Below are 15162 nucleotides of genomic sequence, written 5' to 3' on the forward strand. Positions count from 1 at the left end.
ATTGAGTTTTCAATGTCAAATATAAAAAAATTTTGTGATTAAGAAAAAATGAGTTGAGAAAAATTTACATGTTGGTATTTTTCAAAACCTGCAATTCATTCAACCAAATTCAATCGTTTAACCAAAAATAAAATTAATTGACTAGCCATTCTTTTTGGAATAAATACCATTTACATGAAAACAATACATTCCCTTCATTCTTAGTATTTTTCACATGGTACATAGTCATAGTGCAGGTCATATTCCCCATTCAAATGTGATGATTTTGTAGAAATTGATGATCCTGGATTGATATTAAAATCTAAATGCTTTATTAGAAAAATTTTAATGCTTTTATTTACTTTGCATAGTTAGTTTTTTCTTCTTTTCTCTCTATTTTAAGGTTTTTACTTTAGAGTTGATGGTATTTTGGACTTCTAAGGTTTATTTTTTCATTCACATATTTCCAACTTATAGACTGTTTTCTTGTGATAATTCAGCAGTTTGAATCTCAATATTAATCCGATTAATTTTGCCGATATTGGAATGAGAAAGCAGTTTTGGATGGAATGTTTCTTGGTCTCACCAAAGTAGAGGTAGGCTATACAAATTTTTTTTTGTTAAATTTCTGCAAGCTGGACTGTATCTGATAAAATCTTCACAGCTGAAGAAAATGCCCTGCTTTTTTAGTTGTATCAGTTCTTCAGTTTGACTTGAGTTAGAAGTGAAAGAAGTTATACAATTTTCTCACACAAAATAATGGCTTGTAAGGAGGAGTGCTGTGAAAGATTTTCTAAAATTAGAAAGAATGGATCATCAGCAAAATCACTAAAATGATGAGGCTGATCGATGGATAAATTGCTATTCATGTAATCAGCTTTGGAAAATAATTTTAATGTTCCTTGAGGAGTACCTTCATAATTATCTGTTATCATTCACTTTCTAGTAATTATAAGTGCAGGAGGAATGCAAATTTTAGATTGACTAATACAGCAGAAAATTATCCATTTAACCTGAACACTGTTTTACAATGATAAGTGAGAAACTGCTTTACAAACAGTTATTTGATCATTCGTTGTATAAATTTTATTTTAACTTATTTAGAATTGTGGTTGGACCTAACTCTTCATTGTTAAAGATTACGTTTGGTAACATTCTTTCATTGTCAAAAATCTAGTAATTTTTACGAGTGAAACCAATAAAGCAACCCATATTATAATTTTCTGGCTACAGATTAAATATCTTTCAACTAATTTTAAGATGTGTGATTAAGTTTAAGGTGATTGTTAATTACAACTTTTATTTCCTTCTCTTATTTTTGTGGAAAGTCAATTTGTTCCTCAAAACCTCCTCAGTCAGATTCATCAGACTGGTGAGGTTTCAATCAGACTGATTTTCTTTATTACTTCCTTGTATGAAGTAAAGGAAGTATTATGATTGTGAAAAATTTTGGTTTTCAGATTTCAATGGAAATATCCATTTTGACTATTCCTGAATCCATTTTGACTAGTTTTGGCATGATGTTTGTACATACATACGTGAGTGCGTATGTGTGTATGTATCTTGCATAACTCTAAAACAATTAGCCGTAGGATGTTGAAATTTTGATTGTAGGACTGAATTTTGGATTTAGGAATTCAAAAATGTGGATTTTGGACTTTTTGTTAACTGCAGTAATAAGCCCTCATTGAGTGAGAGCTTTTCAACGATATATCATAAGTGGTATTTATTTTCATTGGTTCCAGAATTATAGCTAAATAAAATTTTAATTAATAAAATATTTTGATCTTGCGAGGGAAATGCATTTTGCAAATGTATTTTGATCTTGCACATCAGTTCAAATCGGACTTCATCTCCTTTTATCTTTTTAATTTTTTTTTTTTTTAATTTAAATAATTGATTTATTAATAATTATTAACCTCTGATCATAAAAAAACTTTTACAATAAATATTAATTCAATAACAGTAAGAAAAAATATCAGAAGTTATTAATGAAATAAAATTTTATATACTTTTCATTTTAAAAAAATGTGTATATGTAATTTAATAGGTCTACAAGGAAGTCATGTAGTGTCCACATCATATTTTTCTATTATAACATTTAAATCTTAGATTTTGACCAAAATTAAGAAAAAAATAATTTTGTTGTTTCAGCCTTACTTAACTCTTATTTCAGTTATATTGTTTTGTTACAGTTGAAAGACAATAATTGTAGTTATTAAGATATACAGAATGTTTATTATAGTTATACATTTGTATCCTTTAATTCTATTTTGCAGTCTAATAATACACAAATTGCCACTATTGCACATGAATCAAGGGGATATGCACATAGTATGATAGCTCCATTAAGTGGACAGACTCTAGGTTTACAGCGAGCTGAAGTTACACATGGAATACGAGAGGTAATTGTCATTGATTGATAAAATTCAGTATTTTTTAGTTATTGTTGTGTAAAAAATATAGCTGCATTGTCATTTCACGATAAGAGGATATTCTTTACATTTGTGTATTTACATATGCAACAGAAATCTCCTTCAAATGAAACTTTTGTAAGGATTGTTACTGCTTTTTTCTCTTTTGGTTCATTCCTTAATGAAAAAAATTAATTTTTTTTTGTCTTAAAAATTTATTACACCAGTTTACATAAAAAGTCTAAATTTTTAATTCACTATTTCTTGAATTTTTAAAAAAGTAGTGTTTTTGGTGCCTTTGTTATTAAAATAGAAAATCTTGTTCTTAAAATTTTTTTCTTTTGTTTTTTCACTTAACTGTTTGTTTTAATGTCAGTAATGTAGTAAATATGTAGTTTAGTAATTTAATGTAACAATGGGTTGGAAATAGGGTTATGAAAGAAAGAAGAATCAGCATTAAAAGTGTAGAGAATCTTGGTCATCTGTTAGAAAAGAGGACACTTGCTTTAAAATGCACACGGTGAGTAGTAGCTCCACAGATGACGCTTTTGAGAACTGAGATTGGATCTCAAAACAAGAAAAATTAAAACTCTGAAATGGGAGATAAAACTTTGTTCTTAAAATGCACTCATTTTTTATATAATCAAAACATTAACATATGGAATGTTAAAATTGTATTACTAGGAAAAATAGGGTACTTTTTATATGTAAATATGTGTAATGTTTATATTTTTTTCTTTTAATAAGTTTATTGCACAAAAATAATTGAAAAACAATTTTAATATGGTTTAAACCTCAATGTTTTCTATCAGTTGTTGCATTATTCCATCAACTCTTTGGATTAGCTATAAAGTTATTGTTTAATTATAACAGAAGTATAACTGCATTATGAATATGGAGAAACTTGCCAGAAAACATATGATACCAAGAAATATCTTACTTGGCCCAGGATCACTGCAAATTAAAATTCGTTGTAACATTGACCTTCTTCCAAGATGCTTAATAAATTTGAGAAGGTTGTTTATGTTTTTGTAACAACAATTTTTGTACTATGGAAGTTATTTTGCAGTTGGGTGTCAGTTTACATATAATTGAGCAATTTAGTGTAAAAATAATAAGTTTTAGCTTTTTTATTGTGTTTTTTTTTATATATATATGTATGAAGTTAGCATTAGCTTTGCAGATCAAGAATCTGGCACCTAGGTAACATTATACTTCTATTTTAACAATTATTATTTTTCCATTAATGCTTAGTTTCTTCATAAATATTAACATTGTTGTCATTTAAAAAAAATAAAAGAGCAAAAGAGGACTCAGAACGCACGCTGTTTTAACTATAAATCTCTCCTTTACTTAGACTAAATCTCTCTTTAAACTTTGGACTGCTTCAGTCTAAATCTCTCAGTCCTGACTTATGCCAATTGCTCACTTGGTATCTTCTTATAAATTTCTTAATACTCTAATCACTTTGATAAAATTCCTAGTACGCACAAATTGAAGAACTAGGTACAATGTTTTCCATGGTCGAATTTGGCAGACAATCTGCAAAAATGCATCTACTTTCTGACATTTCATAAAATGAAATTTTATTATTTATAATAAAAAGATATTTATTTTAATATAAATATCAGTTGAAAAATGTCAAATATGCTTTGTTTTTCCAAAATTCAGCTGGAAATTCCTTCAAAATATTATAAAACTTGATGAATTATGAAAACCTTAATTTCTCAAACAGTCTGGGGACTAGGAGTATTGTCTAAAGTTATCAAATAAGTTTTTTTATGTGATATTGTAATATAATGTTAATAAAGATATCATTTATTATTGTTATATTATGAAACTTAAACTGGTAATTTTTTTACAGGGTAATCAGAATTTTTTCAAAGGTTTTTTTATAAAATGGTACTAATTTACATATAAAAAAAAACTAAACAGCATTTAATTTTGAAGCGTTTATATTTTTTCTTCGTAATCTGCTGATTTTTTATCTTTGTATGTTTTTGATTTCAAAAAAGGGAAGAAATCTTGTTTGTTTTTAACACGTTCGCTGCTTCTCGCAATCACTAGTGTGAACTCCCGTGCTGATTTTTTTTTTTAGTAAAGCTACTCTACTGTTATGGACTAAATACTACCTGACATTTTTAAAATGATTTTCGGTATAGTAATGCGTATTATCGAGATTATATAACTCACGCGGGAGCCGCGTGACCAGCCCGGCCCTTGAAATCAATGTATGTTTGCTAATGGTATGCTAGTCACACGACTCCCGCGTGAGTGTAAAAACAACTGGTTATACGTAATTATTTCCAGAATTCTATTCGAATCTTTCTTTTGATAAATTAGTGGTTCTTGGTGAATTAAAAAAATAAGTTGAAAGTTAAAATATTTTATTATAATTTGCGTATATTTTTTTTATAATTTGTATTTACATAAAATTAATTTCAAACATCTTACAACTAAAATTCATTTATAATGCTCTAAAAGATAATTACATTTGTACATACATAAAAAAAAAATCGTAAACTACTTATACTTATGGTATAACCTAAAACATGGGTCCAAACAAAGACCCATGTCTTTGGAGGATTCATCAGAATCCTCCAAATCCTCGATAATTTTCTGAATTTCTTCTTCTGTGTACACCCTTTTCGGTTCAGCCGATCGGCGTTTTTTTGGTTCAGGACCCCTAGAAGTTGATGGTTCATTATCAGCCATGTCTGAAAGGAAAGTAAAAGTAAAAAAAAATAAGCAAAAATCTGGCTGTGCAACTTATTATGTGCTAAAATTAAAAATCTTGACGTGTGAAAGGATGCTATTTTTTTTTTTTGCCACATACTGTATTTATTATGATAAAAACTACAATTAGATAAGTGTTATGAGAAGAAATTACCTTTATGTTGTTGAAGAAAGAAGAGCTGGAGCAGAAAACACAAAGCCAACTTTGATCACAAAAAAAATGCAAAAAAATTAACACAAACTCGCTACGACTTTCACAGTGCAAAGGTAGGACACTAACTAAGTGCGTCATAAGGTTGGGATGTTATACCTGCAGCCGGCAAGGGAGGGGAGACCAAGGAATGGAATAGTCCCTCTCATGCGGGAGCCGTGTGGCCCGGCTGCAGGGGACAACCACACTCACGCGGGAGCCGCGTGATACGCAGTGGACGTGTTAAGCATGTTTGATGATGTTATATTTTACCAAATGGATTGGTTTTGGTAATAGTTTTTATTTTGTATAGGAGACCACTTTTACCCCATTATAAGTTTTTCCATGTAACTTGAGTAGAAAACTTATTTTAATGAACGATTTCATTGTTTGCTTATAAAATTTGGCATGTCAGATTATTCTGCATGCTATCTATAAAATACGCAATGCTGTACTGCACACTTTCCAGTGAAAAAAAGAAAAATGCATGTTGATTTAAGGCAGGTTATCTTAGAGCTGCTATTAAACCAGTTTTATTTTGTATGATTATGGAAAATCGTATTTTTAAATATGTGACTAGTTAATACATTAAGGAACTGTTACCACTTTTCACCATACTTTACTATATAATCTTCAGCGAACTTGCTTCAAGGGCTTTCTTCTTGCTAAGGATTATTAATAGGCAGGGTTTTGGCTTTATCTTCTTGGGATCTATTCTAAGATTGTTAAGGTCTGTTTGATTTGCTGTATCATTTCCATTTTTGTAATTGTGGATGCAAAAGAAGTGCAGCCACAAATGGATTTATTTTAAAGATCTTCCATGTCCAATACTAATACACTAATAACCCACAGGGTTGGTGTAGTAGTGAACTTGTCATCACAAATCAGCTGATTTCGAAGTCAGAGTTCAAAGGTTTAAATCCTAGTAAAGGAAGTTTTTTCTATATGGATTTGAATACTAGATTATGGATACCGGTGTTATTTGGTTGTTAGGTTTCAATCAAATGCATATCTGAGGAATGGTTGACCTGAGACTATACAAGATCAACATTTCATTTACATTCATTCAAATCTTCCTTATTCATCCTCTGAAGTAATACCTTATGGTGATTCCTGAGGCTAAACAGAAAAAGTAAGTAATACATTAATCCCAGCTTTGAACTGAAGTTATCAGGCAAAGTCTTTTAATTTTAATGAACTTTGGGAGTTTCTGAAGTATATTCACATTATTTCTTTCTCCCTTTCTTCATTTGTCCCTTTTTCCCCCACGCATAAATCGGTCCAGTAGTTCTTTAGTTTATAGCAGACACACATATCGGAAACATTGAAATGGAATCGTAAAATATTTAGTATAGCGTGTGTTGCTTTTACATTCAATAGATACCACTGTTCTTTTAAAAAAAGCATGTTTTTACTTGTCAAAGGTGTGACATCTTAGGCATATAAATAGTTGGTATATAAAAACACATATGTATTCAAATGCAATGTTGTGTCAAAATTTCAAAGCAGTCGGTGAAGAACTTTCGGAGATTTAAGATTTTGAACAAATGAACATTTACATTTTTATTTATATAGATTGTTTCCAAATTTTATGAAAATACTTGTAAAAAATAAATGTTTCATTTTAATAGTAGATGATATGTAGTGCGTAATTAAGTAGTTAAAGTAAAATAAATATTACAGTCTGATGGAGAGAATTTTAATCATCAATCTTCTATTTCCTTGTAAGAATTTCTTGCATAATATTTTTGACTAGTTAGGCCTTATTTTCTTGGACCAAATAATCTTCTAATGTCATTGATTATTGGTGTTACAAAGGGTTAAGTGTATTCCATTCAGATAAGAACTTGATAATTGCAAATATGTTAGAAATCAAAATCAAGTTTTTTAATGTTTAATATCTTGAAGATAAAGTAGCCTGATGTGTCAGTTGTCTTTAAAACATTGGTTTAGGTCATTTTTAGTATTACTAATTTTTTTTTTATGTTTGTGTAGTGTTACATAAATAATTTAATGAACATGTTTTCTATTTTGTATTTTTTTATGTGCATGCAGATTACTCTATGCAAGGATGCATCTGGAAAAGTTGGTTTAAGATTAGTTGCTATAAACAGTGGTATATTTGTGTGCCTGGTGAGCAAAGGATCTCCTGCTGCTCTATGTAGTATTCGATTTGGTGATCAAATACTTCAAGTTAATGGTGTAAATGTTGCTGGGCATTCTAAAGATCAAGTTCATGAGTTGTTTCGCAAAAGTGATGTTAATGGAATTAAAGTTATTGTTCGTGATAGGTAATTGTTTTATTATTTTCATTTACACTGTGCTTATTATTATTATTATTAAATTTTTTCAGTTACATTTTAATATAATGTACTCTACTGTGTTTTAATGTAATGTATTTGGTGACATGGGCCCTCAAATAAACTCTCTTCTGAATACTCATAAAATTACTAGTCAAAAATATATGTCCAGTACTTCATGTGTGTAGTATGTGTAGTACCTAACTGATTGTTAGTTGGTAATTGTTGATGTCCATTTTTGTTTTTGCTCTAGTCTTTGTTTGATGGATGTCAAAATTAAGTTGGTTAACCATATGGTCACATTTTAGATAAAAATATCTGCCCCAATATTGTTCATGAAACAAATTCAGATATGAAGAATATTTTTATTGATGACTTTTAAAGGTGATGTTAAAGAATTATACAATTTGTGAGAATTGTAGCAAAAAAATTTAAAAAAATTCAAATTGACAAAAGAAAAAATCCTCCCTATATAGCTTGTTATTTATAAATTGTAATTATTGCATGGAATAAAATATTTCTTGTTTGAAACTGAGTATTCGTTGCACTAGATCAAATGTTTTCATTAAACCAGTGTTAATCTGTTAAATATAAATGTTTTTAAATGTAAATGCCTGAAACAACCTGATGAATTATATGTAAAATTAATATATTAAAAATGTAACTTTAAATTGATTATACAAATAAAAAACTATCATTTTAGCATCATTTAAATACCTTACCTCTTTTTATGTGATGATAGACCTTAACAGTTTTAATGCTATTCTGGGAAGTTTAATGTGCTATGGATCCTTAAGGATGTAATAGTATATTATTTTATCCAGGAACGAACTGTATTAGTATTGACTTTGCATAAATTAATATGTTATTTGCTTCTGTTAAAAAAAAAATAATCAATTTTTTTTTGCAAAGGTTTTCTGGAATTAAAAGTATACTTGTGCATTTTAAAAATTATAACAAAAGCAGTAAAAAAAATTGATTGTAAATTCAGCCAGAATTATTAGATCTACATTCTAATTTGCTTATTATTGATTTCAAGCTTTTATGAGTACAAATTTTTTTACATATCATTTCCTTACAGCAAAAATTAAGCTAAATTATTATTTATTACTCTGAGAAAGCTTTGCATATAGTCTGAATAAATCAACTCTGTGCATCACGTGAGACTGGCACAAACGACTGTTTGGTATATATTATGTAAACGACTGTACTTGATGCCATACAAACTAACCATGGTCCATCACATTACTGATGACTATAAAGTTGCTCAGCTGCAGTTTTGTGTGGAAATAATGGATAGAATTGCAGATGATACATTTTTAGAGAATGTAATTTTTAATGATGAGTTAAAGTTTCACATCAGTGGCAAGGTGAACACCCAAAACTGCTGAATATGGGCTAGTGAAAACCCTCATTGAACTTTGCAGCACATTCATGATAGTCCTAAGGTCAATGTTTTTTGTGATCTATACAAAGTCTGTACAGCCTGTTCTTCCAGGAGACAACTGTAAACGGTATATCTGGACATGATTTAAAATTGTCTAATTCCTCATTGAGACAGTGATGACCAAGATGGATGCCATTACAATTAGTAAGGCAGGGCACCATTTCACTATCCCCTAGAAGCCCAGATTTTCTTGATACTCTATTCCCAGGTCGGTAAGTTGGTTGTGAAGGTCCAATTGCATGGCCACCTCATTTCCCAGATTTGACCCTGCTAGATTTTTTCTTGATGGTTACAAATTTTTTCTTGTTGGCTACAGTCTGGAATGAAATCAGCGTCAGGTGAGATGTATGTCACATATCGAACCAAAGTGAATGTTGGGTACAAACTTGATATGTTTTTTTATGAAATGAGACCTCATATGAATCTGTAAGTTATCAATAAATTTTTATACGCTTTTAAAGTTCTTTGTGAATTACCTGGTACATTGGTTTAGGTCACTATGATCTGGCCTAAAAGTAAAAAGGATTCAATAATCACTTCATTTTTCAAAATGTCAGTTGCTTTGTAAAAATTCATGTTACTTTAATATAGTGGTCTTCAAAGAAAAAAACACTTCACCACCTCTATCTGAATACTGCAAAGATTTACAGTAATTCCAGTAGTGATTATTGGATTTAAGAGTTGCATTGTTTACTTATAGACTTCTTACTATTTTTATATATTTTAATTAATATTTTTTAATGGGTTATATTTTGTAGTTTGATGGCCTTAAATATTAGGATACTGCTATGCAAGTGCTGAGCCCTTGCAACATTACCATTCTGGTTTAATGCTTTCAAAAAAATATAATATGTTTTTATGTTATTGTTGCGGTAAACTTTCGCCAAGCTACTAGCTGCTTGTTGTATCCTACCTGTAATGTTTACATTATAAATAAAAATAAATGGTTATTGAAGTAGAATTTTAATGAAATATTATAAATATATAGATATAAATATATTAGAAATAATATATATAGTTTGTGTTTAATGTTATAATTCAACAAGATTAGCTTTCTGTAAAAATTAAATATAGAAAAACGTAATTCCCACCGTAAATACAGATTATGGTTCTGAAAATAATTAAAACCATCTCAGCTTGATTAAGAGATCTGTTTTCATTTGGCCAATCATTTTATATTGTAGTAGACATAAATAGAAACTGTTAGATATAAGTCATCTTTGCGTAGGTTTAGGAAAAAATGATTGTGGAGTCCAATGTAAAAATACTTGGCAAATCAGCACGTTATACTGAATCTTATACCAGCATTACCTCAAATACCACATTGACTATGTACCTCTTTGTATACAAGTTTTGAATTCAAGAGTTTTTATATGACGCTTCTTTTTTTCTTGAGTAAACGTTTTGTCATATGCATGATCTAATTCTTTTGAAAAATGCATGATCTATCTGAATAAGAAATATTTCAGCTGATAATTATTATTCATCCAGAGAGTAGATTGTTCTTGTTTATGCAGAGCTAAAGTCTAGAAATTTGCCTCTAAATTATCTACACGCATTTGACGTGTAGATAAACATTTAACATATAACATTTCAAATGATAACATTTGAAATGTTATTTCAAATTGGATTACAACTATTTATTTTAGTGTTTTTATATTTCTTAATTATTTTTATTTAATTTTTCAGGCCATTTGAAAGAACAGTTACTCTTCATAAGGATAGCATTGGTCATATTGGATTCCAGTTTAAGAATGGTGAAATTATTGGTTTAGTGAAAGATTCATCATCTTGTAGAAATGGCTTACTTACAGATCATCATTTATTAGAAGTTGATGGGCAGAATGTTGTGGGTTTAAAAGATAAGGAAATATCTGCCATCATTGAAGCTGCTCCAAAAGTGGTTACTGTGACAATTATTCCATCTTTTATTTTCAAACATATGATCAAAAAGTAAGTATTACTTAAGTAGTTGATATAATTACATGTAAGTGTATATTTTAGTGTTTATTCTTGTACTAATAAAAGTTATCCATTACAAATTAGAATTTGTGGCCCTTAAAATTCTTGTATGTCTGGTTGTTACCATTCAAATAGCCCTCTGAAAACTTTCTGAATTCACATGTGTTTGGAACTTAAACAACAGTTTATAGTAGAAAATAATTCTTTTTTAGATCACATAATAACTTGTAATGAATCTTAAATTCCATCATATTAAAAACGATCCAAACATTAGAGTAGGGATTGGAAACATAGAGTTCTGCTGGAAAAAATTCAAAGCCAGTAAAGTGATGCTGACTATGTTTTGTGTTTTGTAACTATAAAACCCCTATTTCTTGTAATTATTTCGAAGAACAACATTTAATCAACAGCAAGTCCTAATATGAAATGCTGCAAAATAAAGTGAAACTTGCATTAAGGAAGAAACATTCTGGGTCACTCTCAAAAGATGAAATTCTTCTGATAATGCATGCCCTGTATTGCTCAAAAGAAACTGGAAGCTATTCAAAAGCCAGTCGGGAGTTATTGTCATATCCACCTTACAGTCTTGATTTTGCACCATTAAATTTTTTTTCATTTGGTCCTGTCGAAGATTTTTACGTGGTATCAAGTTCAGAAAAAACGAGAAGGTCAAGAATGCAGTATAAGAATGGGTCAGTCACCAAGGTACTGAGCCATTCTTACTACTGGAATAAGGAAACTCACAGAAGAAGAAAACAAGTACATAAATGTAGCCAGAAATTATATTTTTAAAGTAATTTTAGTTTCATTATCATTGAATAAATAATTTTGTTACAGTCATTCCTCTGTAGTTATTGAATGACCCTTGTAGATTAGTATTTATAAATTTCATATTGTTTTTATATTAATCGTAGTGTTTTTTTATGTTGATTTTATCAATTTTAATGTGTTCGTAAATTTCATATTTTGAAGTATACAAAGATCATTGTTTTAATGGGCTATGTGCATCCTGCGTTTATGAGTTAAGTTCATTTCACTTTTGTTTGTTGTACCTTTATGTATTCCTTGTATCTGAGTGCAGCAAACTATATTCCAATTTATGCTTTGCAGAATTGTGAACACAGTAGTTCACTAAACGTTTTTGACCTCACCATATCCAAAATATAAAACAAATATACTTTTTCATTGGACAAACTGGCCACAGATACAAGGTACACATAGGTACTATACACAGTGGAATTAAGTTCTTCAAATCACCTTATAGAAACAGGATATATACTCATTGTGTGATAACCATAGTATGAAAATTTAGAGTATAAATACTAAGATAACATGCTTGATGAACAATGATGACCACGCTTGAACAATATAAAATTTTTCTAACCTAATAAATTTAGCAAAATAATAACTTTTTAAACAAACACAAGTTAGATGGAATATATGATTGTGTTACATCTTAAAGGGGTTTCCTAACGCTTTTTAAGATTGCAGCTTTAACGGCAGTATAGATGCTCTGCTGAAGAAAAAAGTACTTTTGCTAATTCCTTTAAAAGGAGAAATTCAAATTTCAAACAGTTGTTGGTAATTGTTCATTTTTAAGTGTTCTTTAGTTTTTTATGTCATGTATTTATTAAGCTTTTCGATATACAGGTATTTATTATATTTTATTCTTTATATTAACATTAATCGCAATTGTATTTTGTTGATTGATATTTTTTTTTTAGGATGAATCTAAACTTAATAAAATTGTCAATGGATCATTCTGTACCATGCATCTAAGAAGAAACGGATATCTAAAATAAATTATCAATTTTTTTACTTGCTTATGTTACTATCATTATTAGCCATTTTAATTATATTTTTGTAGCATTTTATGTTTACTATTTTATCAGTAGCTTTCATATTTTCTTTACATATATATATAAAATTGTGTGTATGATTTTATTGTGTTACTTTTTCTAGAATTGCTATTGAATAATGATTTTATTTATATATATATTCGTTATTGCTGCCATTTATAAATAAATATATATATATATATATATATATATATTAGTTTTATCGTATGCAAGAAGATAGTTGTTTTATTTTTAGTGATTTTAGTCTTATATTTTATATAAATAAAGGTTTAATATGATATATATTAAGATAATTTACAAATTAAATAAGGAATAATTTTTTATACTTGTTATATTCAGAATTTTATTTCTTGCACTGAAGTATCATAGTTTTTCATGTACGCACCACTTAATATATGTGTGTATGTATTGTTTGTTTTAAAATTTTTTATTAGAGAATAATATAACAAAGTTGACTGTTGTATAATGATGATTATTATTATTACTATTATAAAATATATTTATGAGAGTCAATTGTATGATTAGTAATAGAGAAGGGTAGAATTTTTATGTTTATTATCTTTTTGATCATATTTATACTGTTAGTTTTTACCATTTAATCATATTTTTATTGGGAAAATTTAAAATAATCTTTAGTTGATATACTTTTCAAATTTTATTGTTATTGAAGTACAGAATATTAATTGTTTTCAAGTAAATGAAGTGTACTAGTTTAACGTTTTAATATTAACCATGAGCAAAATTGAAGGCAGTTTATTTATTTTCTAGTGTTATTTTGTGCAATATCTTGTGTGTACTTTGCTCTTATTTCTTTTAAGAAATAAGAATTTATAATGAATGTCAAGTCTAGTTAAGTAATACCTTCAGTGGATTGCTGGCCTTTAATAAATAAACATTCTAAGTTGTGAGAATAACTTAATTTTATATTCTGTTAGATTTGATGTGACTCATAGGAAATCCATGTCTGCTGGCTTCTTCATGTTTACTTCTTATACTGTTGTATATTGCAGGATGCAATATGCAGTGTATATTGATACAATAACTGTGTGTGTGTGTATGTATATATATATATATATGTACATATATACACACATAAACAATAAACAATATTTATTAAAAAAGAAAAAGAATATAAAATTATGCCACTAAGAAAATTCATTTTGTATATTATATATCATGAATTTAACCTTTGTTCTTTATAGTATAATAAGATTTAATGTTGCATTTCAAGTGCAGTATTGACAAAAAAAAAAATTATCATTATGTCAATATACTGTTAAGTTGGTTGACTGATACATCGTTACTGAATAATCTTGACCACATATTAGTAAAACTCAGTTATTATAAAAATGATGATTATAAGTTATTGTTAATGAAAATGTTACGTTTTTGTTTAATCAGTTATATTTAAAAGTCTATGAAATATGAAGTCTGTTAATGTAACTGTGATTGTGATTTTTTTTTCTTTTTTTACTGTAGTTACGTACTTCTTTGTAGGCTAATAAATTGAATTTAAAGGTACTGATTATTTTTTTAAATATTAAATTTTAAAAAAAAACTTTATTTGATGAAATGATATGCTTATAAAATATTTGATATTAATTGTTATATATATAAAAGAATATACAGCACATTTCAGTAAATTTTTATTTTAAAGTATCCTTTTTAATTTTTTTGTTTCTTTATTATGTCCCATAAAATTATTTGATTAATTATTTTGTTAGACAACCTCTGGTGGAATGGTGTGCATTTTCATCCATCATCTAGAAGGTTCTGGGTGTGAATTTTTGTTAAGATTTGACATTTTTTGTGCATGTTAATGCAAACTTTGGAATTGCCTAACAATAGCCAGGTATCAGGGAGTAACATCATGAACATTAAGGATATGAGATGAGAATAAGATGCCAATGGCTGAAGCCAAATTTAATAAACTGGCAAGTTGTTTAATAAACACTACCAGTGGGCTTGTAGATGTGTCACGTGTTATGTATTTGGTATTCATTATTCATTAAATGAACTTTGCCATCAATGCCATTTAAAGTTGAACTGTTTTGTATCAGTATTTTTTTAATAAAAAAGGATATATTCTAGTAGGCATGATTTAGTCAGTGCTTTATGAACTGAATTATAAGAAAATATGTTGATTAAAGCTTTTAATCCTAATCCTTTTACCAATTCATTTCTATATTTATGATCTTATAAAAATAGCTTTTCTCATGGTAACTCATACATTGTGATTTCAACTTGCTTTACTTAGTACACCCTGCGGTTTATG

The 15162-nt window shown here is 28.4% G+C and overlaps 1 protein-coding gene across 1 annotated transcript in view; it reads left to right on the forward strand.

The window, feature by feature from the left end:
- LOC142323884 (syntenin-1-like) overlaps positions 1–14520 on the forward strand; it is a 44115-nt gene extending 29595 nt beyond the window's left edge. The window contains exons 4-7 of the mRNA XM_075364196.1: positions 2259–2384; positions 7375–7610; positions 10756–11019; positions 12753–14520. Coding sequence (XP_075220311.1) covers positions 2259–2384; positions 7375–7610; positions 10756–11019; positions 12753–12807 — 681 coding nt within the window. The 3' untranslated portion in view covers positions 12808–14520. The remainder of the gene's footprint in view (positions 1–2258; positions 2385–7374; positions 7611–10755; positions 11020–12752) is intronic.
- The last annotated feature ends 642 nt before the right edge of the window (positions 14521–15162 follow it).

Source organism: Lycorma delicatula, chromosome 4 (genome assembly GCF_047948215.1).
Source record: "Lycorma delicatula isolate Av1 chromosome 4, ASM4794821v1, whole genome shotgun sequence".
NCBI lineage: Eukaryota > Metazoa > Arthropoda > Insecta > Hemiptera > Fulgoridae > Lycorma > Lycorma delicatula.